This window comes from Centroberyx gerrardi, chromosome 22 (genome assembly GCF_048128805.1).
Source record: "Centroberyx gerrardi isolate f3 chromosome 22, fCenGer3.hap1.cur.20231027, whole genome shotgun sequence".
In the NCBI taxonomy this organism is placed as follows: domain Eukaryota; kingdom Metazoa; phylum Chordata; class Actinopteri; order Beryciformes; family Berycidae; genus Centroberyx; species Centroberyx gerrardi.
In genome coordinates this window covers 20,702,531-20,727,882 of record NC_136018.1, presented here as the reverse complement: position 1 = coordinate 20,727,882, position 25,352 = coordinate 20,702,531, and the positions used below count along the sequence as shown (strand labels likewise).

Genomic DNA, 25,352 nt, shown 5'->3' with positions numbered 1-25,352 from the left:
CCTCGAGCTTTGGATTGTCAATATATACAAAGAGCATACAGTCTAATTTAGAAATAGGGAATTGTTTGAATGCTCACTTTATTTGCTTCATGACAGGTACACAGTATTCACTGAACAAAACAAAAAAAAAAACAGAATTATAAATTTATTAGATTTTTAACTTATGCTGTATATTTGGAAACCGACATTGAAAAAAAAAAATGGAAGAGCCGGAAGCAGAATCGGATACACATGCAAGTTTTGAAAGTGGATTCAGAAATAACAGTATTGTACAAAATAATAATTACAGTTTTTTTTTTATTATTATTATTATCAAAATACACCTTCTCTCTTAGCACCTCTTTATACTTTTTTGTGTGTTTTTGAACAAGCACCATTGTAGTCGTTTTTTCATACAGCACCTGGAGGATCCGGAGAAGAGGTGTACGTCCCTCGCCCGTCCCGCCCCCCCCCCCTCCCCCTCCCCCCCCCTCTCTCTCGGTTCCCCCCGCCGCTTCACCCCTCCTCTGCCACGCCTTCCAATGTCCTTCGCCTTTGCTCCGTTAACGTGGTTAAGTCATGTGGTTCTAGCCCTACAAGGGCAACAAGTATTTTCCTGGGTTTACACATACGTACATGGCAAGACATGTTTGCTACACCATCTCTTATTCAAAACTTGCATGTGGCATAGAAAAGGGTGGGGGGGCTAGACATGGGGTTTGGTGGTACCCAAAACGTCTTGACTTGACTTTTCTTTGCTGACCCCATCAAGTTCTTTTTTTTTATTCTTTCGTTTTTTTAGTTAGCCGAGGAAGCAGACGGGCCCGACTTCGAACCCGAACTTCTGGTTGGGGTCGCCGAAGTCGGTCAACATGACGTCGACGATTGGAACCTGATCGATTTTGGGAGTGTTAATCTCCATCACAGTCTTTCCGTAGCCCTTCCTCGTCTGCAGAGAGAGAGACAGAAACACACAGGCAGACAGAGACACCGATCAGACTAGTAAATCCAGGAAGAATAAAAACGATAACGTGCAACACGGTTGTTAAAGTACAGCTGTAACTGGTTTAAATCACATATTTCAGCACATTCCCAACTGGCATATTCAACTTTAGCAAAAACACAAAACTTTACTGTGTGTTCACACTGCAAGCAACATGATCAACAGGTCACCGGGAGTCAATTCATTTCCTACAGAGCCGAGCGACCAGGGAAACTTCAACAAGCTTATCGGCCGAGAAAAGTTGGACTTCATCAGATTTCCGTGGTTGTTTCCCTTCCGATGTGATTTTGTTTCATAAACAGTATTTCCGCCTGGCAAGTGCAAGATGGCAGATGGAAGTTGATTTCAGCCATTCAAAGCTTCCCAGTTCTCTACAACTTTAATCTGAAAGACTTAAAGGAATAAACAATGCTTGGAGAATGCTGCATCCATCGTAGGGGTCGATGGTAAGCTCTTTACTGATGTTTTTCTGTCTATTTTTGATTAATGCTACCTAATTACTTGCTAGCTATGTTACCTCGTCAAAACACTATAGAGGCAATACCAAAGCAGGGAAAATACACAATTTTACTGCTGAAAATGTGTGAGTCTCGCACCACCCTCAACTGATCCGAACAGAGCGACCCATCGACCAAGCTGCTCGCAGTGTGAACGCACAGTCTGAATGATGCCTGTGGTGAACTCAACTCATCCACCTCATGCTCATTTTGGACAAACAGTATCTAGAGTCCGGTCTTACCGCGCATCCGTCTGAGAGGGCCTTGATGTAGGGGTTGTTGTCGTAGGACATCTCCTCGTCGTTGGCGCCCAGGAAGCGCAGCGCCTTGTCGTAGCTATCGCCGGCGGCGTCGTGCCACGCCACGGACTGGTGGCAGCTGTAGGTGAAATTTTGCCTGGCCGAGGCCGTCAGTAGTCTGAGGAAGGTCATCTGCACCATGTTTATCGAGTTGCCCTCTGCGTCAACGTAGGACAGCTGGCGGGGAGGCAGAGACACAGAGTGAGGCTGAAGGTCAGAGGTCACAATAATCGCCAGTTTCACTTTAAAGTTTGAGAGGGATTATGTTTCCCCTGGCTGACACGAGTATGCTAATAAGGAGTCTGACTAGGTGGCTGTAGAGGGCTTTCAGATGACGCAACATGGCCTTCTAACACGGCCTTGCATATTAAAGGTCCTTAGCTCTTGGCATCAACAGTGAGAACAGCTGATTGTATTTCTAAATGAAAGACTTGGCTGTCTCTACACTATGGAACAGGTTCACTTCTGTGTTCTTCTGCACTGAGAGATTTTGTCTCAGGACTGATCATTTCCCTGAACTGATTTACTGTTTAGATAATGTCAGCTTGTTAGCTAGCTAGTCTGTGGTCAGTTAACCATCACTGTCTTATTAACACATCTGATTTGCACAATAGCTTCAATTACATTGCTTGTAGCTAATAGTTGAATGCTAACATTAACATCAGTGTCTTTCCTAAATTAGCCTGCTGGCTATTTCACTAACAAAGTCAAAAACCAGCAGTTTGTTCAGGTTAACTGAGCTGACTCTTCTCAAGCTACAACTCAGAGTGTTTTGGAGTAGAGACTAGAGCTAAAGACAAGACAGTTTACTGTGTCACAGTAACCTACATTTGGAAACAAATCCACCTTATCACACTATTCACTTTTACTGAGAACGTTACTGAATGGATCTACAGCCACACCACAACAAGCTTTTTTAGCTAGCTCTCTGTTTCTTGTCTGGTTGTTATATATTTAGCCATTATTTGCACATATCCAACTCTTCAATGGACCTGACAGTGTAGTGTGAAGTGTAGAAATGCAGTCAGCTCAGCTGTTGTTGCCAAGAGCTGAGGACCTCCAATATGGCCGCTAGACATCACCTGAAAGCCCACTATCCTACAAAGTCATATTGGCTCAAAAAGTCAGGATTGATTGACACCTTCATAGATGGATAACAACTGCAGCACACACTATTAAACAGCCAGCCAGAGAGAGAAGAGACATTGCTAGCGATTTTTTTCGGTCAGATCGGTCAGTTGGTCATCCTTTTATTCTAACATGACCATCATTTCAATATTCTATATAATATAATATAATCTAGTTTTCATTTTAATATTCACCTTACAGTTTGTGCTGTCATTCATTTGACAGGGGACATATAACTTGTCAGTTAGCTAGAGTTACACAGCTTGTCATCAAACAGTAAGAAGAGAAGCACATCTTCACATGTAATGGACACAGTCATTCCTAGGAGGGCAACTTAAAATGATCAGCTCCCTTTCAAAGCTTGAAACCAGAGAACCAAACTGTGATCTATAAAACACACAGATTCATCAGACTGGGGGATGGAACAAACTTGTATCTTTAATTTCTGACTAAAGGAAACCGTAGCTGACCATAGTTCTATTTGAATGCTGAAATTCAGAGGTATTTTACCTGAAACCTTGATTATGTTTTATTAATGTACTTTATGTTGTATGAAAAGTGCAAAAACTGTGTAATGCTTTGAAAATTGGTGAAAATGAGGTGCTAGGTCAAAACACTCTTGATTCTTTTTCTAACATCTTATAAAAAAGCACCTCCCTTGTACTTATCTTTAGAACTGTAACGGTTACAATTTTGCCTAAAATATGAATTTATTTTGTTTGGGATGTCTTTATTGGGTCACTGCCTCACAATTTCAACTGTGGCTCAGTCACATAGGAGACAGCAAGCATTTCCAGGGAAACAGGTGAGTTGGAAAAATCCTTTTAGTTTAGTACTTAGTGAAGGACTCTTTTGTGCAGAGGGTGGGAGGAGGGTGATGAAAGCGGGAGAAAGCGCACTTACTATTTTACCACGCTTAAATTCACTGAACCATGACCCAGGGACTTCTTTGGGCCATGAAGATATTCTGACCTGCGGAGGACAAAACCATACAGAGCAGCACGTTAAAAGAGAACTTCGTCATGGGCATTGTAAAGAGAAAGTTGCCCGGTATATTTTGAATCACAAAGAGAACAATGAAAAAGCGCTGCCACGAGGGTAACATCAAAGTTTACCATCTGGGAACATATTAAACTGTTTTTGCTCTTTGAAATCTCACTTGAAATCTCAAATGATTCTACATCCCTTTCAGCGGCGTGCGTATTGTATGCACAGATGTGAACATAAAACCAAGCTTTAGCCCCAAACCAAATCAAACCGTTTCCTTTGACAGCTTCAAAGACTTCATGTCGTAATGCCTGTCGATGTGTTGGTTTAACATGACAGCTGAATATTTGATCAGAACCGATGATTAGAAGCGAGCGGCGGTGGATCTTGGGAGGGGGGGCAGGAATGAAAAGTCACTTACTCCGTTGGACTTCTTATCTGGGTAGATGCAGGTCTCGCCCCCGGCGGTGAAGTTACAGTAGACTTTGAAGGAATCCCCGGAGCAGCCTTGGTTCGGATCAATCCAGTATTCGCCTGCGGAGAAACCAAAACCGTGCTCAAACGTCCTGTTCTAGTGATGTCCGCCGTAAAAAAAAGGCTTGAAACTCCATTTGAAAATCAAGCATACCCAATTTCTTAATCCTCTGTGAAATGATGTTTAAACAGTTATGTGCCATTTATTTTGATGGGTTATACGCTACTGAATAGAATGTTATTGTTATGTCTGAATATGTTCTTCATCTTGAAAAATCATCTCAACATGACTGACTAATGACTAATTTTACTCTTAAGTTTCAATTCATCCTCCTCCATTTCTTCAACTCACCATCGGGGAACTCTGGGTGGCAGAGCTGCAGGTCTTTGCACGTTCGGGCGGGGTTGTTCTGCGTGCCCATGGGGTACTTCATGCGCTCGATGTCCTGCTTGAGGTTGTTGAGCGAGCCGAAGATGTCCTCCATGCCCTCGCCGTAGTCCATGATGGTGCCCGCCGCGTCCGACTGCATGTCGCTGGAGCGCTTGGTCTTCTTGGGCGACTGGATGGGCAGGGGCTGGATGACCTCGCCAGGCGGGCCCTGTGGGGCGGGGCGGGGAAAGGGTTTAGATGGAAGACTTTGATCAGACGAAGAGTTTTGACAGAGCGACTGTAACAATTTTACACAAAGTCAAGTACTCACAGGAGGACCAGGAGGACCGACCACACCAGTGTCTCCTTTCTGACCGGCGGGACCCTGGGAGGAACACAGATGGAGGCACGTTATCCAACTGGATTCAACACATACACTCGACACGCATTATTACCACAGCAAAAACGCTCTATGTCAAGTCATGGATCGTACTTACACTTGAACCCTTGGATCCCTTGGGACCTTGAGGACCCTGGACGAGACGGGACAGAAGCACAGTCAGTCTACCTGCATTGTAGAAACTGAAACAATGGATGAACGTAAAGTAAAGACAATCGGTGAAAGTCTTACGGGCAGACCGGGGGGACCTGGGGGACCGAGAGGACCGGAAGATCCGCTGATGCCCTGCAAAGAGACGAGATGAAAGCAGAAGATATTAAAGAGACAGAAGTGTCATTGTGAGATTTTGAATAATATGAGGGAAGTGATGCGCGGGAAAAGCTAGAACAGGATTTCAACCTGTTGGAGACGAACAGATGCATAATGGTGGCGAAATCTCAGCCGGAATTATGGGAGGCTTTTTAAAAAAAAATTAATTGAGATATCAAACACAAGGCGATAAAAAGATGTCGCCCATGGTTCGTCTGGAAAAAACCTTCATTTTGGCCAGCACATTTCAACCCAGCAATTCACGCTCTAACAGCCCAATTTCGATGGAAAATAGGCCCCAACAAAATGAGGCCTATTTTCAGGCCCGAAAATAGAAACGGTAAACTGAGCGAAGACGGTCTTTTTTTGATCTGACAAAAGCGGACATTACGGTTTCATTAGGCTTAATCTGCACATGCTTAATCCATCCCGTCACCTTAAATCACTAAGCCGGGGCGGGCCGAGAATTGCACATTCGCTCAATCGACGGTGTTTGTTTAAAAATGGATGAAGCCCTGTCGCATGAATCCTTCATCAGGACAGACTCACAATCTGCTCTGAGGATTGCTCCATGCTTCGTGTTTCTAGCCGTTAAGTGAAAAATGGTTTCATTTGAAGGCTCCGGGTTCAGAAAGACGCCGTTATCGGTGTTTCCCAGAATGCAGAGTATGATTATGATTATCTCAGTGGGCATTTATCAGATATACCTAAAATTGACTTTGGCTGGGATATTGACCAATTTGAATGAGCAATCCTATCTGTCAGAAGCTGGAAAGTGTAGGAATATTTGTCCACTAGAAATGTGGATAGAGTCAGCGGGGAGATCTATGTTGTGCATTGCAGTGCTTTGCAGCATTCTGTGCCAGTACAGTAATACGGCTTTATCAACGTGTCTTAGTCAGCGGGTGGCGACTGCGGCGGGACCCGCGGCCAGAGTGGAAGGGCAAATGGGCTGAAAAATGGGGGTGGAGGGCGAACGGCCCGAGGACTTTGCGTGGGAACGGGATCATCAATCACTTACGCCGTCGCCCTTGCCACCCGGAGAACCCTGGGGTCCGGGCAAGCCTCGGTCTCCCTTCTCTCCTTGCTCGCCGGGGGGTCCGATCAGACCGATCAAACCTGGGTGACCCTGCGGGACGAAAAAAACAAACGCAAACACAGAACAACAGAGGGTAAGAACACAGACTTTACAGCCAGGGTGTCAAACAAGAGCAAAACTGTAACTGCTTTCCTCCGCAGGAAGTGAAGCGGGGGGCCGGGGAGGCTGGATTCTCATTACCAGACAAATCTGCAGGCATTATGATTGAAACGTCTCTCCTGCCACGGACAACAAAAGAAGCTCTCTGGAAATGCAAAAGCGACCGAGGCCAATTCACGACGCAAGGACGACGACTTTGAAATAGGGAAGCTCTAACCAGGCCCATTGATTCGACAGCGTTAAAAATGGCCACGCCACATGCTGCCTCCATTGTGTGCTTTTAAACTGCTCTCTCTCTCTCTCTGTCTCTCTCTCCCTCGAGCCGCCCTGTCGATGCGCGGGCAGCAATTTAGACGGAGTAGTGTGTGTGCGCCGCTTCCACATCTTTTGCATTTCGATTCCGCCGGCAAAATTGGCCGATGGAGAGTGCGAGACTAGATGGATTAGAGTGATGCTCAACAGCGTGTTTGGGGTTTTCACTCAGATTATCCCGGCTGTGGCAAAAACTCTCTCTCTCCTACATGTTAACCTGCTCTACCAGTCAGAAGTCTGGACACACCTGATTGAATGTACTGTGTTTTTCATTCTCTTAAAGCCATTTTGATCTAAAGGCTTCTGCTTAAATGCTTGGAATTAGTTTCTTAGACAAATATAAATAGTGAAGTTGATCCTATGTATGAATTTCTTCCCAAGGCTTTTGCCTTTCCATCAAGGCAAAGGGCGGCTACTACTAGAATCTAAAATATGAGACAGTTTTGATTTGTTTAACACTTTTTTGGTCGCTGCATAATTCCATTTGTGTTATTTCATAGTTTTGATGTCTTTACTGTTATTCTAAAATGTGGAAAATAGTAAAAAGAGTTGCTGTTGATCCAGTGCCAAGTCCTGGTGGCTGGGTGCAGGTTGAAGAGGGTTCTGAACTGTAATCTGAGCTATGGTCATGGTCATAAGGGTTTTTCCCACTTTCAGGTTAATCTTCCAGCCTATTTGGGACCTGGGGAATCAAATCAGTGTGCGCCTGGACACTGGAAATAGGGTTATGCTCACCTTTTCACCCTTAGACCCGGGGTCACCTTTCAAGCCGGGAAGACCAGGAGGACCCTAAATATCAACAGGGGAGAGTGCGAGTTAAAAATCAATTTAGCCGAGAGAAGAGAAAAGAAGAGGAGGAGATAGGAGGTGCGAGGAAGAGAGCGAGAAAATGTAAAGGAAACACTGGCGAGACAGAAAACTCGAAATGAAACAGGGAGTGAGGTAGAAGGGCAAAGAAAAAGAGATAGGGGCCGAGACAAGAAAGCGGAAGAGAGGAAATGGAGAGAGGGGGAAAGAAAGAGGTAAAGAAGCGACAAAATGAGAGGGAAGGAGAGGAGAGAAGAGAAATCATCAAATGAAGAGAGAAAATGGGAAAGAGAAAGTGGGTGATAATCATCAAAGTATCACAGATATGACAGAGAGAGAGACAGAGAGAGAGACAGAGAGAGAGAGAGAGAGAGAGAGAGAGAGAGAGAGAGAGAGATTATGCATACTAACCATGGGACCAGGTGGACCGTCTTGTCCTGGGGAGCCGGGAAGTCCTTGTTCACCCTGAGAAAAGCCATCCAATTGTAGTAAGCATTATAGCCTGCTGTATTTTCTCTGGCCTGCTATTGATTTTCTGTGCTCAGCATGATGATTAATAGCCCAAACGGGGCAAAAAAGTGTGTTGGAATAAACAAGCGAAGCTAAAGTACAAGCCAAATGGGAATATTGATTATTCCATGAGCTCCGTCGTCATGCCTTAGTGCTGCTTGTGGGGTGTGTGTGTGTGCGCTGTGTGTGTGTGTGTGTGTGTAGTATGAGCATGCACGCTTCTGTGAGAGTGTAACTGAATGGACGCTGCAGCGTGCGGTGGGGGGAAAGTTCGTCGTTTCGGGTTCAAACTCACGACAGGGCCGGGGATTCCTCGCAGACCCTCTGGACCGGGCTTCCCGGCGGGTCCCTGGGGTCCGACCGGGCCGGTTTTACCTGGCGGTCCCTCGGCGCCGGCCTCGCCCTGTGTGTGGTTACACAAGAAGTGTCATGGAGAAGAAGAAGAAGAAGAAGAAGAAGAAGAAGAAGAAACAGAAGAAAAAAGAAACAACAAAAAAAATCCTACCTTCTTGTAGTGTATTTTCTAATTAATCTATCTATCTATCTATCTATCTATCTATCTATCTATCTATCTATCTATCTATCTATCTATCCATTTAGACAATGAATTATAAGATATCCAATTATGTAAACTCTGTAGAATAGTCATATTAATGTATTACAGATATCCAACTACACAATGCTCTGTTAGTAATATAAATGGATAGCCATATAGTAAAGGGGGATAATGTACAAGAGAAAGAGAGGGGGGGGGGGGGGGGGGGGGGGGGTTATGTAGTGATGGGGAACAGCAGCCGGAGGTATGTATAATGGGGGTTGATGATTTTGAAATTGTTGAATTTTCTGACCTACCAAAAGAAGATTTCAGTTTTTTTGTGTGTTTTTTTCAAAAAGTAACATTTTGTACTTTGCTGTTGCTGCTTCACCTTGCACCTCTACAAAAGTGAACACTCCAGAGGTGCCAAAATATTTGTCATATATTGTCTAGGTGTTATGGCTTTCACCCTTGCATTACAGACTAATGGTATTCCAAGGGAATTCAAGCTTCTGCCTCTACTGCACATTGACGCTTTGGATTGTAAGGTTTGACCGACATTCTTGATATTTTATTGTCAGGTTTTCTTTCCAGCCTCTTGGCATTTCAGTGTATTTTTTTTATCAGAATACCGCTGTGGATTACTTTTAGCTTTAAATGACGCTGAGATAGTATGCAGCATGTCGACTGGGTAAATGGGAACAAGCAAACGAGTGTGAGTTATCATCCTGTTCCTGCTATGGATGCTTCAATATAGGCATGGATGACTTTAACTGTTGCTATAACCTGCTGGGTTTTCATTTCCAGTTCATGAGAAATTAGTATAGATAAGAGCAAAGTAGATCAACTACTCAGAAATGCATCAACATGCTAAAAGATTAGACAGAGCCCATGAAAATAAGATATCGGCTTTGAGCTACAGACTCACTTTACAGAGCTCAGAACTAGTTTTTTGTATTTAATCTGATGCTGCTCAAGTACTTTTGGCATCCAGAAACGGTGACAAAAAAACGAATTCTTTAACTGCTCCGTTCATATGGATGGGGTAAAAAAAAAACAATTTAGGGCAGACAGTTTGTCATTGTGTCATTTCATATCCAAAGCAACAAGAGTACAGGGCCAAAATGTAAAAAAAAAAAAAAAATTGTTGCTGTACAAATGCTTTTGGAGCTATCTATAGTAGTGCAATATGGTATTGCTGTGTATTGCAATTTATTATTCTGTTTATCTTTCAGCTGACTGCACTGCCAGGCTGGAATAATACTCCTTACGGCGATAAAATTTCAAAATCAATTGCGCGTGTGATTAAAAGGCCATAAATAAATGTTAATATTAAGTCCAGTGCCTTTCAGACTTTCAAGCACTCCTTCAAGGCCGTTTTGACAGTTTCAAGAAGATGACAAAACATCTGAATGTGGTCTTTCATTAATGGTGTTCACCTTACAAATTAAAATATATAAAAGACGGCAGTGTATGGGCAAAGTTTTACATTCTTCTATAAGGGAAAACCCATGTAATTGTGGGATTAGCTTGACAGTAATTATCATTCTGGTTTGTGTAAATGACAAAAGAGGCAAATCTCACTGTAGCTAATCAGATTTATATAATCCATCTGATGATATTTGATCCCCCCTGTGCACAAAGCAACAGAACTTGAACCCTAACCCTAACCAACGGAGTTTAGTCCTACTCAAATAAATATTCATCTGATGTGGAGGTGGAAACGTCTCCTGTGTTTTGTGCTTTTAATTCAAGAGCGGGACGGGGAGGAGAAAGAGAGGGGGGAGTGGTGGTGCTGGTGGGGGGGGGTACAGTCGAGGGACTTGCTGAGACGGCTCTACTGTGCGAGGGATGAATTGATTCCGTTACCTTGGCGCCCTTCTCTCCTTGCCTGCCCTCTGCACCGGCGGCCCCCGGAGGTCCCTGGGGGAGAAGGACAGGACATCGCTTTAGCATTTCGCCACCACACACACACACACACACTATCTGTACATCTGTGTGTGTGTATGCGCAAAGGTGTTTGTGTGCGAGAATGTGTCCCAAAGTCAGTGGGACAATTTGTAAATGTGACATGCATCCGGTTGACATGAGCCAGACGTCAACACACTATTAAATATGCATTTCTGGCCTCATCAGTTAGTTGAATTACAATCTAGCATCTTTCATCCTGTATAAAAGCTTCACTCTTGAACAAAGAAACATAATCAGCACCGAAGCCCAGTGATGCTGCCAGGTTGCCTTCCCAGCCTCTTGGCATGTCCGTGTATTTTCATCAGAACTATGGAACAAACCCAGCAAGCATTTGACTGACGGTGATGTGCAGGAGGGGGCCAACGTCAGCACCAAACTAGCACGGAATTTGCACACTGATGTAAAAAAATCCTATTGAAACAGCTGCGGAAACTGTGCGAGCTGATATCAGAGAGATAATTATTTCCCGATTCCACTAAATAATGCAGGTAGCAGCTACGGACGACTACAGACGGCGCCTTGGCTTCCGTTCCGCTGCTGTGTTTACATGGGTTGCCAGCCTTGGTGTGGGCCGCCGTATCAGCGGCAAAATGCTTGCTGGGATGTCTTGCCTGGCAAATCCTCTCTGAGTGCCGCCCTGAAACAGGCTTGATAATCAACTTGTCCTTGAAAGTCCACTACCTCCTCGGCTCTGTGGAGTTCTGTTCGTTTCTCGGTCTGGCCACACGTACATATACACATGCGGACACACGCCGAAACACACACACGGCCCGCTCCAATCACGCCGAGGTTTGGCAGGTCGTCTTTTCTCCCCGGTCGGGATCTCAGGCCCAAAGCTGTTTCTTTCAACTCCACCTCCACCCCCCCACCCCCCTCCTTCAAAACCACTCCCCGTCCAAACTCGGCTCTGATCTGGCCGGCTGCAGCCTGAGTGCTATCGACTGAGAGCCTATAATTTGAGCTCTCCTCTCTGTCTTTGAGCTTTCATCTTCTCCCGACGCGTGCCTCTTACCGGCGCTGAAGAGGACGGCTCTTGATGAGCACAAAGGGCCATTTCTGTTGCAGCACAATATTACTGGAGTCAATGTGTAAGTATGATCCTCCCGTCAAGGTTGCCGGAGCACCTGTCTGCTGCCTATACAGCATCAGGCCTATTTAAAGTTTGTTACTGTGATTCCGTGCTTCGGGGAGAGAAATCATTACCAGTTGCTGGGAAAGGATTAAAGGAGTAACCTGTGCCAGAATATAATTAGAGCCAGATGAGATGAATAGGTTATTCCATACCGCTTTCTCCGAGAATCAAAGTTGAATAAATCCCACATTAAGACGTAAGCTAACACAATATAAAGAACGAATCGGCTGCTACGCTGAATTGACTCGGTCGCAACTGGAGGCAGAGCTACAGAGAGAGAGATTTAAGGATCGTTTCAAGTTGCTGTGGGGAGAAATGCTGAGGAGGCAAAATAAAGGGAGGGCAGATGCAAAACAACTCCAGCCGTGGGAATTAGGTATTCAAGGGAGCAGCCTGTCGGGGAGTTGCAGGGATCATCTCAGGTCCCCCCCTTTTTTTTGTAAGCGATTAAAGACCTGTGTGTGATAAAATAGCCTTTTTCCTCACCTTAATCCCTGGGCCATTTAGGTACTGCATATGCTGATACCATGCTAAATACCCGGAATGTCAATTTCATCGGGCGTGTTAGAAAAGCAATCAGCCCCCCCCCCCCCGCCCCGGTTTAAAAATGCATGACATGCGTTTTCCCGTCGGACCGAGCCGCGGACTCGCTCTTTGAAAATGCGGCCAGTCACTCGAGACCGGGACTTTTTTTTTTTTTTCTTTGAAATACAGGAGAATAGCGAGTTGTTTTCACGTGGACTTTGAGCCTCCCCCCGCCATATTGGAGATATGTTAATGCTCCGCCTGGAATCTGCGCATTCCAATAGCGGCCCGCCGGCTCTGATGTTTCCCTCAGATATCTCCACCTTACGGGCCGGATCTCCGCCGGCTTTCGCATTTAAACCGCAAACACTGAATGGAGCGAGTCAGAATGAATGAAGAACGATCACCATGGCAACATTAACTTTTAATGTGGTCAAATCTTCTCTGTTTTACCTTAACTTAAGACTTATAACCCCCAAAATGCGTAGATCCTATGGTAACACGTGTCCAGTCTACCAAAGGATGACAGCCGTCGATGGAGGCACTAATGACAACATGTTTCGGGGCGGGGGTGGGGGGTCCTGCCCTGACAATAAAAGCACCCCTCCCCTCTCCCCGCCCTCTTGTCCTCTAACAACTTTGCCGTGTCTGTGTCGCGCCTTTGTTTTGCCGCGGCTGTCAGTCGAGCAGCGGCGGATCAATAACGTGTCAGAATCGCTAGATCTCTCTCCCTCTCTCTTCCCGCCGCCACAAGCAGGTAAATGAGTTTGGAGCCCGCAGCTTCTTCTTTCTTTTTTTTTAGTAAGCCTTTTCAATTTCTCGCTGAGAGGAAAAAAAAAAAAATTATAAATGATTTTCACATTCTGAAGTGCGTTTCTCGGTAGGCGGCTTTTCTTTACGTTTGCCGACAGCTCGGCGCCTTGACCCCTTAAATCTTCCACTTTGTTTTCCTCACTCTGCTTTTAATGAAAATGAATCTCTCCTGCGTCGCTGCCAAGATTGAGCTGTTGAGTAGGGGCTGTCACAGTGAGCTGTGGTGCTGGTCCGTTGGCTAAGGATACACACTCCCTTCCTCTATGTTCTAACAGGGCTAATACATTTCACATGGGCTCGTAGATTATGGTGCAAAGCCTCGGTCAACAAGAGATCTCATATCAAAACAGAACCAATCTTGTAGTGAAACATTAACAATGAGGAATATTAAGTCTTCAGCAGATAGGAAGAATTAAATAATGTGACGTTTTAAGAAAACGTGATGACCAATGTGACCTTATATGTGATGAATACAATCGGGAAAATACAGAAAAGCAACGTGGTTTCAGACTTACTCTCTTGCCAGGTGGTCCAGGTGGGCCGGCTTCCCCTGATGGACCCGGCGGTCCCTGAAAACAAGGAAACAGGAGATGCGGGGTGTTGTTAAAAACCGCAGTACAATACTTCGCATTAACAAAGGCTCGGTGATGATATGAATTTTGACGAGGACGCAGCGTGCCTCGCGAAACCCCTCATTATCCCCGCGAAAAAGGACAATAACGCAGCACGTGTTGACATTTAGACAAACATTCAAACAGAAGATAATCCCCCCAAAAAAAAGTTATGCTGGAAAACAAGCGGGATGAGTCTGAAACGGTGTGTACGCTCCCCGAGACAGTTTCATCCAATTATCTCCCAGTTAATTGTGGGCAATCAAACCCATTTTTCGACATTTGCATAGGCAAATATTTGACAATATTGAAAAGAGAAAGCAGAGGATATCATTTGAGTGGAAGGGAATTTGCAGGGTTATTCAGCTGTGTGATGGGTTCAGTGCATTGAAACACTCAAATACTAATCATAGAGTGGGATATGTGTTTTTTTTTTTTTCCCCTGTCGAAGTCGAACTTCACCGAGCCGTCGCGGAGAAACTTCATGTTTTAATATAACTTCTGAACACACTTCTTCTCTGCAGAGAGTCTCTGGCGAAAAGCAATCAGTGTACGCAAACAAAAAAAAAATCTACTCTTCAAATATATTACATCCAGGAAATAAATAAGAGACTTGCTCTGTTTTTCTTTGGCGCTGATAAAAACTAATTTACATTCATAAATGCTAAAAAACATTGTAGGGCCGGCGCGGTGCTGTTTGCCTATTGCTAATCACACTTTATGAATCTGAAAAGTCCAACACCCAAGTGTGTGAGGTAAATATCATGATTTAATATGTTGCAGTGTAAATTATTTACTCGGTAGATATAAGCTTACAGCTTTTACTGCGGGGCAAAATATGTGGTGGGCAATTATACTTAGAAAAGTTAATTTGAACAAGGGCTGTTCACACACATTAACAAACTAGGTGATGGTGGAGTCAATTACATCACAGTACGAAGAACCCCTCAAGTGAGCTGTACACATGATATACTGTAAACTCATACTGTCTATTGAACTCACCGGCTGACCGGCTTCACCATCCTCTCCCTTCTCTCCTGCTCCTCCATCAGTACCCTGTACAGGAGAGATATGCATGTTAGATTATTGAAATATCTTTACCACATAACCACCATACCACCAAATTGCCCATTTCCGCACACGTTGGCCTATTTGGGTGGTAATGTTGCTCAAAGACCCCATACTTACAGCGACGCCGGGCTCTCCAGGGGGACCGGGGTCTCCGGGGAATCCGACAGGTCCCTTTTAGAGGAGGGGGAAAAAAGTGCGTCAGAAACCTAAAGCGCTGGTGTGGAGATATAATCTTCTTGGATACAGGTATTATGGATATAGTTAGTAATTTAGACAGTGATTTAGTCCTTGTGTGCCTGGTTGTAACCGTTGAAGGCAATTTTGTAGACTTAATGATGATGTTACGAATCCATCAGCGCAGCACTCACTGCGTTCCATTACCATATTGGAATAAAATATAATCTTCCTCGATAAAAAGGCTTTTTAGCTCTTAAATATGTTGGAGGATAAAATTGCCTGCCTCCAGGCTGATGGGGGACATTTCTTTTAAAGCGGTGCTTTTTGAGCCGGCGTGACTGAGTGCCGGAAAACAGCCTTTGCCGAGTTTGGGAGTTGTTCGGCGGACTTACGGGGTTGCCCTTGGGGCCGTCGTCTCCAGGGGGTCCTTTGGCGCCAGCGGGTCCGGCAGCTCCGGGGGGTCCGGCCTCTCCCTTCTCTCCTCTCTCACCTTTAGGTCCCTGTGGAGGGGGGGGGGAGGGCATTCGATACATCAGTACGGCGGGGGGGCAGCGTTTTTTTTTCCTAGGGAGTCGAGCGCTGAACCGAGAGAAATTGGATCCAAAGCTGTTCTCGGTGTGCGTAATAGAGGACAGCAAGTCTTGACGGTCAAAGTTGTTGATGTGAAATAAGACATCTGAGATGTGTTTTTCAGCTCTTTGAGTTCCTAGATACTATAGCACTGAGCCTCTATAGTCCTGACACAGAGGGACAACTTTATGTTAAAGTCGCTATGTCTGGCATTTTTAAGCATCAATACACAGTATCATTAGTCAAATTAATTGTGATACCTTGGTATAACAAATGAGACGATTGGAAGCCTCTATCTCACACCAGTGGTACTGTTAGTGCTAGTGTTTCTCCAAATTAAGACCTCATTTCCCATAAGCCCCGTTGCTTTCTGTCCCCTCCCCCTCCCTGAAGAGGATAAACATGTTGGAAGTGATTTTTCCTTTTATCATCTGCCATTGGCAGAAACTCTGAAAGCTTTAGCTCTGTTTGTGCTGGAAAAACAGCGGCCTCTTCCTGTTTTGTGCCATAAAGCAATCTCCCTTCGTGCTGTAAATCAATCAAAACGCAAGGTGGAGGCCGCCAGAGGCTGACAATCTTCTCAGCGATGCTCTCGTTTGCTCGCAGTAATAATACAAATGTCTAAAAATGAATGATTCAGTGATGTTAAAATGCCACATGTAGCACCTTTAAATGCTAAATGTAACATTTAAATGTTAAAACAGCAATCTGAGAGGCAGTGGGCCCTTGACTGGGACCTTTTGCTGCAGACAGATTTTGGGAACCTCAAGGATGCTAAACGACATGGAACAAGCAGGAGACATTGTGCATGCTGGTAAGCACGTTCCTCTGCCACTCCCACTGGAGATGGGCCATCTTTCCAATCTGTTGTTGTAGCTCCAGTAATGACAAATAGGGCAGCGGAGCTAATAGAGGCATCAATGATGTGTGATGGGGTGAATGCTTTAAAAAATAATAGCTCATCAAATTGTCATACGTCTCTGTCTGAGGCTGACACGAGCGAGAATATGGATATGGTAAATTAATATGCAATCGATCAAAATCAAAATCACTGGCTGTGTAGATGTTTGGAGTTCAAACTATATACTTAGAACAATCCAAAAAGTCCCTCAGTACTGCCACATTGTAGCTACCCAAAGCAGGGCAAATCACGGCTAAAAACCCTACTCAGACGAGTGGGTGGCTGGTGTTTTGAAGGAGGCTAACTGGCTTCATGGCGGCTGCAGTCATTGTTCTTTGGGACAGAAGCAGCAGGCATATCCTCCTGGTAATTATGTCTTAAGAGTCTGGGAAGAGACTCAATTTGGCAGGCCGTGTGGACATGGGGCGCTAGGCAGGAGAGCCATGCTGAGGCAAACTAGCGGCCTCGACGTGAGGGACAATTAGATTCACTCTGATGAATACACAATGTCACTGCTGAGACAAATGTTCTTGTTAGAGGAGATTTTGCTCTGTATTTGCCTTATGTATTAGCCGATTGTTTTCCTGGGACTAGTCCTAGAAATATTTAACCACACCTTTTTACATTTTCATCAAGAGATATAGAAATTCATGCTAGGTGTTTGTACAACATGAAATGCACACATATGGGCAGTGCATGTATGGGCAGTGCACACGCAAACATGTAAAACACATATACACACACAGACAGACAGACATATACACATTGCTGCAACACAGATTTAGCTAGACACATTTAGCAAACAAAAAAACACAGAGATGCTAACTTACTCCAGTTCCAGGCTCTCCGGGTGATCCTGGGTTTCCAGCCTCACCTTGCTCACCCTGTGATGAGAGAAATGTCAGTGTGTGGACGGATGAACCTTCTCCCTCATATATGGAGTTTCTAAAATCAGATGCACCATTTCAAAAAAAGTACTCTAACAAAATAACTGTTAACTGCTAGCATGGCTGATCAACAGTACATCTCAATAACAGCAGATAACTTGACACTAGATCTTCTTTATTTTAAAAACTGAATGATAAACTTCAGATCATGCTTTTTTCCCCATAACAGATAAATAACATTAGAGAAATGATTTCTTGAAATACGTTGTAAATAAATGCATTTAGCTCAGCTGATACTAAGTTTAACTGTTCAAAGAAAAAAATCACAGATGACTTATGATACGTTTTAACAACAAAAGTCATACTGATGAGTCACACTGATGATTTATTTGGCAAGTTTCTTAAAGTCTACTGTGTGGAAACATCAGGGTCTATCATTTTAGTTGATTGGTGCTATTACCAAAGGTGTAAAGAGCCACTGTATCCTGAGTGCCCTCTCAAAGCACTGCGAGCCCTCTCTGTTTCATATTCCAGAGTCATTTCAGCAGCCGGGGTACAGCATTAAGTATTTATAGTGCAGCCGTCTGCCAAATGGCAGTAAAATGGACGAATCTTGTTGGAAGCGTTGTAAAATAGACATTAATAGTGTCAAAGCACTAACTCAGACAAAAAGGCTGGGCGTACGAAATGAACGGACTCCCGGTGATAACGGAGGGATGGGGAGTTGGGGGTCGGCCCGCAGTATTTCAGTCCCGACATCGGCCCGGCCAGATCGCCCCGGGGTGCCGCGTTCTGATTCTTACCTTCTCACCCACGGATCCCATGCCGCCCACACCGCCCGGAGGACCTTGTGCACCCTGGAAATACAGAAGAGATGAGTCATTGTCCAGGGGAGGTAAGTCAAGCTAGGTGAGGTGAAGCCGTTGAGGATGGAACAGTTATGTTTTCAATATGTACACATTTGTTATCAATGGGCGGTACGTACATCAGCTCCACTGGGACCCTGAGGACCTCTGGGACCAGGGGGACCAGGTGGGCCCTGTAGAAAGGGGAAACAGGAAAGTAGAGGGTCAGACAGGAGGTAACTCAAAATGTAAAACCTGTGTTGTTAAAATGTATTAAACTATTAAGAGCGCTATCAGAAACCAAATATGCCTCTTACCATAGGGCCAACGTCGCCATTCTCTCCCTTCTCGCCTGGAGGTCCGGGAAGACCCTAAGGACAAGACAGACGAATAAACAATTATATCATCGGTGAAGAAAGTAATTGTGTTACAAGCACAAGGTGCCGTTGCATGAATAAGCAATGGTGTTCTTAATGATTTAAATTTGTTTGTGCTGTAAACTGTACTTGCAACAGCTGTTCCTGCTTGAGATTTAATTGGACAGCTAACACACTTGCTGACTGTTGAAGACATGGCGGTGACGCAGTGAAATATTAAATATCCATGGTCCAGAACATGCGCAAATGAATCGCTTAAATCTGTGTTTTAACTGCGGTGTGTCGATAGAATTATCTGTTTAATGGAAAATCCTTGAAAGGGGAGAAAGGTCTTGTCAAAGACGTCTGCTATTATTGTACGTGCCACAGAACACATGTGCCAAACATTTCAAAGAACTCTTCAAAGGAGGTGTGAGAAGCAATAAGGCAACTGCATTAAAACACCGAACAGCCTATCGCAGCTAGACTTTCTAAAGCAGACCAGTAAGAGTAGTCAAGATAGTGGTAGTGGGGAAATGTTATATCAGACGTCTCCACGCCATGGACCAGCTCCAAGGCCAAGCTCTAGTCATCTCCAATTTAGACTAGTGCAGTTCCCTTTGGCTGGGTTTCCTTAGCGCTTTGGCCTCAGAATGTTGAGGTTCAACTTGTACTCAACCTCCCTAAATCCTCCCATGTGACTTGCTACTAACCTTGGTGATTCACGCATTTAAGCTTACCCTACTGTTGCTACCCCTATGGAAGTCTCTGTGGACAAAAACATCTGCTAAATACCTAAAGTGTAAATGCATCATCGATAAAACAGCGTGCGACTGTCCAGTAAACGTCTGCTTGAAATGCTTGAGAGTGAGCGCAACAGGTGATTTAAGTTTCCTTTTAAGCCTGAGATCGTTTTATTCTGCGATCCCCAGCTCCGAGGCGACGGAGCTGTCACTCGCAGGTTAAAAAGACGACAGAAACGGTGCAATCGCTCATCGTGAAGAGACACAATCAATCTATCTATCCGTCAAAGGGGGCGCAGCCGAAGTACATTGCTTTAACTTCTCTCGTGGTCTTTCACCGGAACAGGGGAAAAAAAGGGCAGCGAGAGATACACGAGCCGTCACTCCTTTTTCAGTTCGCTTCCCCTTTCTGTAGCCGGCGACTTGTTCGTCTTCGCTCAGAAGGTGCAGACGTAGATCCGGCTTACCCACGTGCATGTTAAATGAGCGGCGCGGTCAAGCCCTCATACGTGCGTTTGATCCCTGACATTTCTACCGTTAATTGCCGCGATTAAATTGCTGCACCCGGCTTTGCCTCGTGTGTGTGTGTGTGTGTGTGTGTGTGCGTTCTTGGCGCAACGGCAGTTTGTCATCAGCGTTAAGGTGTAGGGTGGCGAAGGAGGAGATCAAAGAATTTTTCATTCCTCCTGCTATTTACTTGTGCTTACACCAGCCTATCTTCCTCAAATACCCACACACCCCAGGGAGGAGGCAGACTCTTTGCAGACTCCACGTACGTGTGCGTGTGTGTGTGTGTGTGTGCGAGCGCGCACGAGAGGCTGTGTGTACCGTTCCACGCGTGTTTGTGCTCATGCTCTTGCTTGTAAGCGTTTGCGTGTGCGTTTCGCTGCGCGCGCGGCTGCATGCTGATTCCTCCCCGTGCTGAGAAATCTCATCAGTGCAGAGGTCTCCTCTAGTCGGAGATCGTTAGCGGCGCTGCTAATTATTCAGCGTGGTAAATGTGCTCGATGAGGAACCGACTGTTGGAGCAGGTCAGTCCACGCAATTAATGGAATCGCGATGGGAAGTGAATTACACCCAATTAAAAGTCCATTGAATACAATCGCGCGGAGATGGGATAGTACCTTGGAACGATGAGCAGTACTCTACGTAATTTCATCAAGACAATGACCCCAATCTCTGCAGTCAACTCTTAACATGTTTAGCTTACGGGGTTGATTACTAATAAAACAGTTAATTACTAATACTGTGCGCACTTCTCCTACTGAGTGGAAGGTCTTGCCTCTATAGATTCATTATTATGGTGCGAGGAAACATCATAAGGCTTAGTTGTAGTGCAGCTCGGTTAAGTAGAATCTCATTTTTTTGTGCATCGAGCCGACCTGCCCTTCAAATGATCCTTATATCAAAGCTGGCCTCTACAATGTCTTTGAATGGGCATAGCAAGAGCGCACTTGAGCACATACTTCTGAAAGACATCAAACTTTGCATATCAAACAGCAGAATTCAACATTCAAGTTCGTGCCTGATGCTAAAGTGTTCGGCACTCCGGCAACACTCTTTGTTCTTTGCTCATGGAGCCTTTTGTGAGGAGGGACAGGCAGAGTGGACGTTTACCGCAGACGTTTTGTTGAGAAAGAGTCTTTGCTGGCCTTGCTTAGCCGTGGCAGTGAATGGAAGTGAGAGGTGTAATCATCGGGTGTCAGAGCCGGGTTACAATACAATACACACCATGGATCCAATTAAAGTAGATCACACCAAATGAATGTGAGAGTGTGTGTGTTTGTGCCTGACTTTGGTTGCACTGTAGCATAGTGTGCGATGAATGCCAGTGTAATGCAGCTGTGATACTACTGATAAAAAGGAGAGCATTTTCTCACTTATCTTTGCAAGATGTGTACAGTTGTATAGCTTTAATGGTGTACATACAGCTGATACAGCTAAGTAGAAAACATCTATAGATGTAGCTGTTGAGTAAGTCCCTCTTTTTACTGCATGCTTACTGCTGTCTGAAGTTACAGTGAATGATTTGGTAACTAGCTGGTTGAGAGACATCAGAGTTTTGTTTTACGATACACTCATTTGATTGTATTATATAACCAGGAATGACCTTTTTAGGCTGATATGAATCTTAATGACATAAATTCATAGTTTATATCATAATATTGTTAAAGTTGATGATGCAAGTTACGTTAGGATTAGGTGTCTTTTCAGGAAAAAAGCTGAAATTAAAGGTAACCTATGTAATATTTTCATCTTGCCTACAAGCTCAGTAGATTTAAGATTTGGTGGAAGGATGAACTTCTAATCTATTATTCCCCTTTTGGTTTGTTGTTTTCCCCTGTGTTCAGCTCAAAGTATTTTTTCTGGGTCATAAAAAAGCTCCTCCCCTTTAGCTTGATCCAGACTCATTGTATGTACTGTATTTGTACAGTGTGCTTGCTGTGTGTGTGTGTGTGCACGGTACTAACCTGCAGACCGATGGGACCGGGGGGTCCAGGGAAGCCTCTGGCGCCCTCATCTCCCTTCTGTCCGAACATACCCTGCTGACCCCTGGGACCGGGCTCTCCGTCGCCTCCCTGAGGACCCACACACACGCACATATTTTCACTATGGCTAAAACACGCTTTTACATTTGCTGTTCTAAACACCCGGATTCTGGTTGGTCTTTCCCGGGAAAAATCCTCTGGTGTACAGGAACTGATGCGTTTTACATTTAGATTAGACCAGCTACCATTAGACCAGTTTCCCCTCTGCGTGGGATTGGACAGTTGTACTTACAGCGGGACCTGGGGCACCAATGGGACCTTGAAGACCGGCTGGACCAGGAGGACCCTGAACACAAACAAGAAACAGTTATCTTAAAACTGTAAAACCAATATATCTTTTATATTATTCTATCTTTTCTGTATTTTTTCTCAGTATTAGTATTTTATGTGTTTCAGTGATACTTAACTGAATCTCAGCTTGTTGTTATTGTGATAAATGTGTAGTGAGATGTGAACACATACATGGTGGGTGTGGAGGAATCTCCCTTAAGAGAATCGCTCCACTGAATCAATATCTGTCGTATCACCAGCTACTGTGCGGGGTTCATTAAAATATAGTGAATTATGGACGGCATCCCTGCTGTAAATGTGGGTGTGGGATGGGAGTGGATACAATGCGCTTTCCCGTAACACACCTGTTCGCCCTTGTCGGCTTTGCTTCCCTTCTGACCGGGCTCTCCGACCTCTCCCTGGGAAACACACACACACAATTGTCTTGTCAAAACACTGTCTCCTTCTCCAAATGTCAGCAGCTTATGGAAAATCATTGAAAACACTCAAATCTGTATTTATGAGCTCTGCAGCCATGATGCCTCCACCCACAACAATGTAGAGTTTGTTATGGACATAAGTGAAAGATTTTTTTTTTTTAAACAACAAGCTCATTATATAGAAAACCTCTGCGGCAACATATGTTTGGCAGCTCAATAGATTGCCTGGATGGTAACCTTAAGGGGCATAATGATTGCGGGAGATGAAATGAGCGACAGTATTTCACTTTTACATCTCCTCTAATTGCATTTCCTGGCGCTTTTGGTTATGAAGATGGATATGCGGCGGCGAGGAGAAGAGAGAGACATATTTTCGATGCAGATGGCCCGAGCGGGATCGTGGGGGATGAAGATTGATCGACAATCTGTTTTGGTCCCAAAAAACGTAGCCCAGTTCGGGGCCGGAAAAGGAGTTGTAACTGGGCCAAAGACAGAGAGGGTGGGAGGGAGGGCGGGGGGACCGACCTTGTCGCCGTCCTCTCCGGGTGGACCCTGGGGTCCGGCGGGGCCGGGCAGACCGACAGGACCTTGGACACCATCGCGACCAGCTGGACCTTGAGGGCCTTTCTCGCCCTAGGGACGCAAACACATTTGTTTTCATTATGTTTGGAAAAAACCCAAATAGCAGAACACAACACACTGAGATGAAGTATTTTGTGAGTTCTGACAGAAATTCTGAAAATTAAAATGAAAAAAAAAAAATACTTACAGGTGCTCCCTTCTCTCCAGCAGGCCCCGGGGGGCCCTGAGGACCGGTTCTACCTGACAGGCCAATTGGACCGGCTGGACCAGCAGCACCTCTCTCACCGGGTGAGCCCTGTGTGTGTGTGTGTGTGTGTGTGTGGGAGGAAGGGAGGGCCAGCCAAGGAGGAGGACGTGAAAGAAAAAGATGATGAGCAGGAATAAAAGGCAAAAGGCAGGTTTTGTTCATTCTGGACTGAGAGACGCATTTCGCACTTCTGTCAGGCTGCCCGTAAAAATAACCGTGTAAGCTGAACAATGAACATTGCTATTAAGATATTTACAAAGCAACAAAACCCAGCTGAGTTCCAGTGCTAATGGATGGACACACACACACACACACACACACACACACACACACAAAGCCCTATTGGAAAGGAAAACAGAAAAAAAAAGCGGGCGCACCACACAGCGGCGGTGGCTTTTAAGTCCTATCAAAGCACTGCTGTTCCTTGAAAGCAGCCGGCGCTATCTGCTGCGGCCGGGTTGGACATTAGTGGAGACGAGAAAGGGGGGTGGGGGGGAGGGGGAGCCTGAGGTCTGCATGGCTCTCTGCACTCTGACCGGCTCATTGATGGAGGTGAAAAATGCATCTGTGGAGGAAGGGAGGTCGATGCCTGGTCCCGATGCTCAGAAACAAGAACCTGCCTACATCATTTTGTGTAATCGGGACCTAAATGTCAGATTTAATGAGAGTTACACTGATATACCGATATGTATTATCTGACACTGTTATCTAGGATTCGACTAGGATCAATTAGGATCAATGTATTGTTTGTGTATATATATTGTGCTGATATTGACCTTTTATTTAATATCAGATATCAGCCAATCAATGTCGTCCACTTCTGATATGATGAAGGTTCCTCCCTGACCACAGCTACATTAAATCATCTGTCAAATCTGCAATGAAATCTGATTTTCTCTGCACATTTTGTTTAATTGTTTAACTGTTCAATTACATTTTTTCTAAAAAAAAAGAAAAGAAAAAAATCATTTAAAAGCCTAACGTAGAATTTCCCTGCCACTGAATAGGTGTGATGGGTCTCCCTGCCTTAAAGAGCTGCTGCTGTAACATTAAAATAATTTCATTAGTCGGGGTTTCAGTGGAGAGTTTTAGTGTCCCATGATGGTCTAAATGCTGCTTCAGAGGCTTTTCCACCCTGACAAGAATTACATTCTGGTGGAAACACTGAATACAAATTTTTGGCATGAAAATATTCATAAAGATCTTGAATATTGGGTTTGATGTTGAACCTGCATGTAATGTAAGCATCTAAGAGGTTGGATTTGGCCGCCTCCTGCACATCACCATCCGTCAGATGCTTGCTGGGGTTGTATGTAATTGTATGTATTTTGTTTTCCTCTGGTTGATCTATTGCAGAACCAACTTTTCCATAAGGAACAGTAATGTGTTGTGCTCCACAGTGTGCCAGTGTGTCAGTGATGCTTCCAGCTGCACGCCCACACATCACACACAAGGCTCATCTGGCTTTTTATCATAATCTTCACTGCACAAACATGGCTGTTATTGTTGCTGCTGCTGCCAATCACATCATTTAAATGAACTCATGGAGGACATTGAACATGATGTCTCATATCCCACAGCCTCAATTAGAGGTCTGTTTGTGTGTAACCATGTAACCTTGTACCATGTCCGCCCGCCAGAACGCATGTAGTCTCTCACCAATACTTTCCCGCTACTGGTACGGTTCGTTTTATACACTAAAGTCGGCCGTCTGGGTGGTGTTGGGACACCGATTGGGGGCCGATCACAGTGCTTAAAAACGGAGAACTCCACCCTGCCAGGAAGCCGGGTCACTTAAAACAAACGCACAATCAAATGACAGTTTCATCTGAGCCGCGGAGCTGCCAAATTGTT

General features: G+C 44.8%; 1 protein-coding gene across 1 annotated transcript in view; it reads right to left on the bottom strand.

The window, feature by feature from the left end:
* Positions 1 to 502: 502 nt before the first annotated feature.
* The window catches only part of col11a1a (collagen, type XI, alpha 1a), a 90,167-nt gene continuing 65,317 nt past the window's right edge, over positions 503 to 25,352 (bottom strand). The window contains exons 42-67 of the mRNA XM_071904060.2: positions 23,439 to 23,546; positions 23,195 to 23,302; positions 22,595 to 22,648; positions 22,192 to 22,245; positions 21,882 to 21,989; positions 18,629 to 18,682; positions 18,452 to 18,505; positions 18,270 to 18,323; positions 17,410 to 17,463; positions 15,501 to 15,608; positions 15,049 to 15,102; positions 14,863 to 14,916; positions 13,765 to 13,818; positions 10,678 to 10,731; positions 8,569 to 8,676; positions 8,175 to 8,228; positions 7,692 to 7,745; positions 6,468 to 6,575; positions 5,369 to 5,422; positions 5,235 to 5,270; positions 5,069 to 5,122; positions 4,720 to 4,966; positions 4,315 to 4,427; positions 3,810 to 3,878; positions 1,722 to 1,955; positions 503 to 928 (exon numbers count right to left, since the gene is read on the bottom strand). Coding sequence (XP_071760161.2) covers positions 782 to 928; positions 1,722 to 1,955; positions 3,810 to 3,878; positions 4,315 to 4,427; positions 4,720 to 4,966; positions 5,069 to 5,122; positions 5,235 to 5,270; positions 5,369 to 5,422; positions 6,468 to 6,575; positions 7,692 to 7,745; positions 8,175 to 8,228; positions 8,569 to 8,676; positions 10,678 to 10,731; positions 13,765 to 13,818; positions 14,863 to 14,916; positions 15,049 to 15,102; positions 15,501 to 15,608; positions 17,410 to 17,463; positions 18,270 to 18,323; positions 18,452 to 18,505; positions 18,629 to 18,682; positions 21,882 to 21,989; positions 22,192 to 22,245; positions 22,595 to 22,648; positions 23,195 to 23,302; positions 23,439 to 23,546 — 2,250 coding nt within the window. The 3' untranslated portion in view covers positions 503 to 781. The remainder of the gene's footprint in view (positions 929 to 1,721; positions 1,956 to 3,809; positions 3,879 to 4,314; positions 4,428 to 4,719; positions 4,967 to 5,068; positions 5,123 to 5,234; positions 5,271 to 5,368; positions 5,423 to 6,467; positions 6,576 to 7,691; positions 7,746 to 8,174; positions 8,229 to 8,568; positions 8,677 to 10,677; positions 10,732 to 13,764; positions 13,819 to 14,862; positions 14,917 to 15,048; positions 15,103 to 15,500; positions 15,609 to 17,409; positions 17,464 to 18,269; positions 18,324 to 18,451; positions 18,506 to 18,628; positions 18,683 to 21,881; positions 21,990 to 22,191; positions 22,246 to 22,594; positions 22,649 to 23,194; positions 23,303 to 23,438; positions 23,547 to 25,352) is intronic.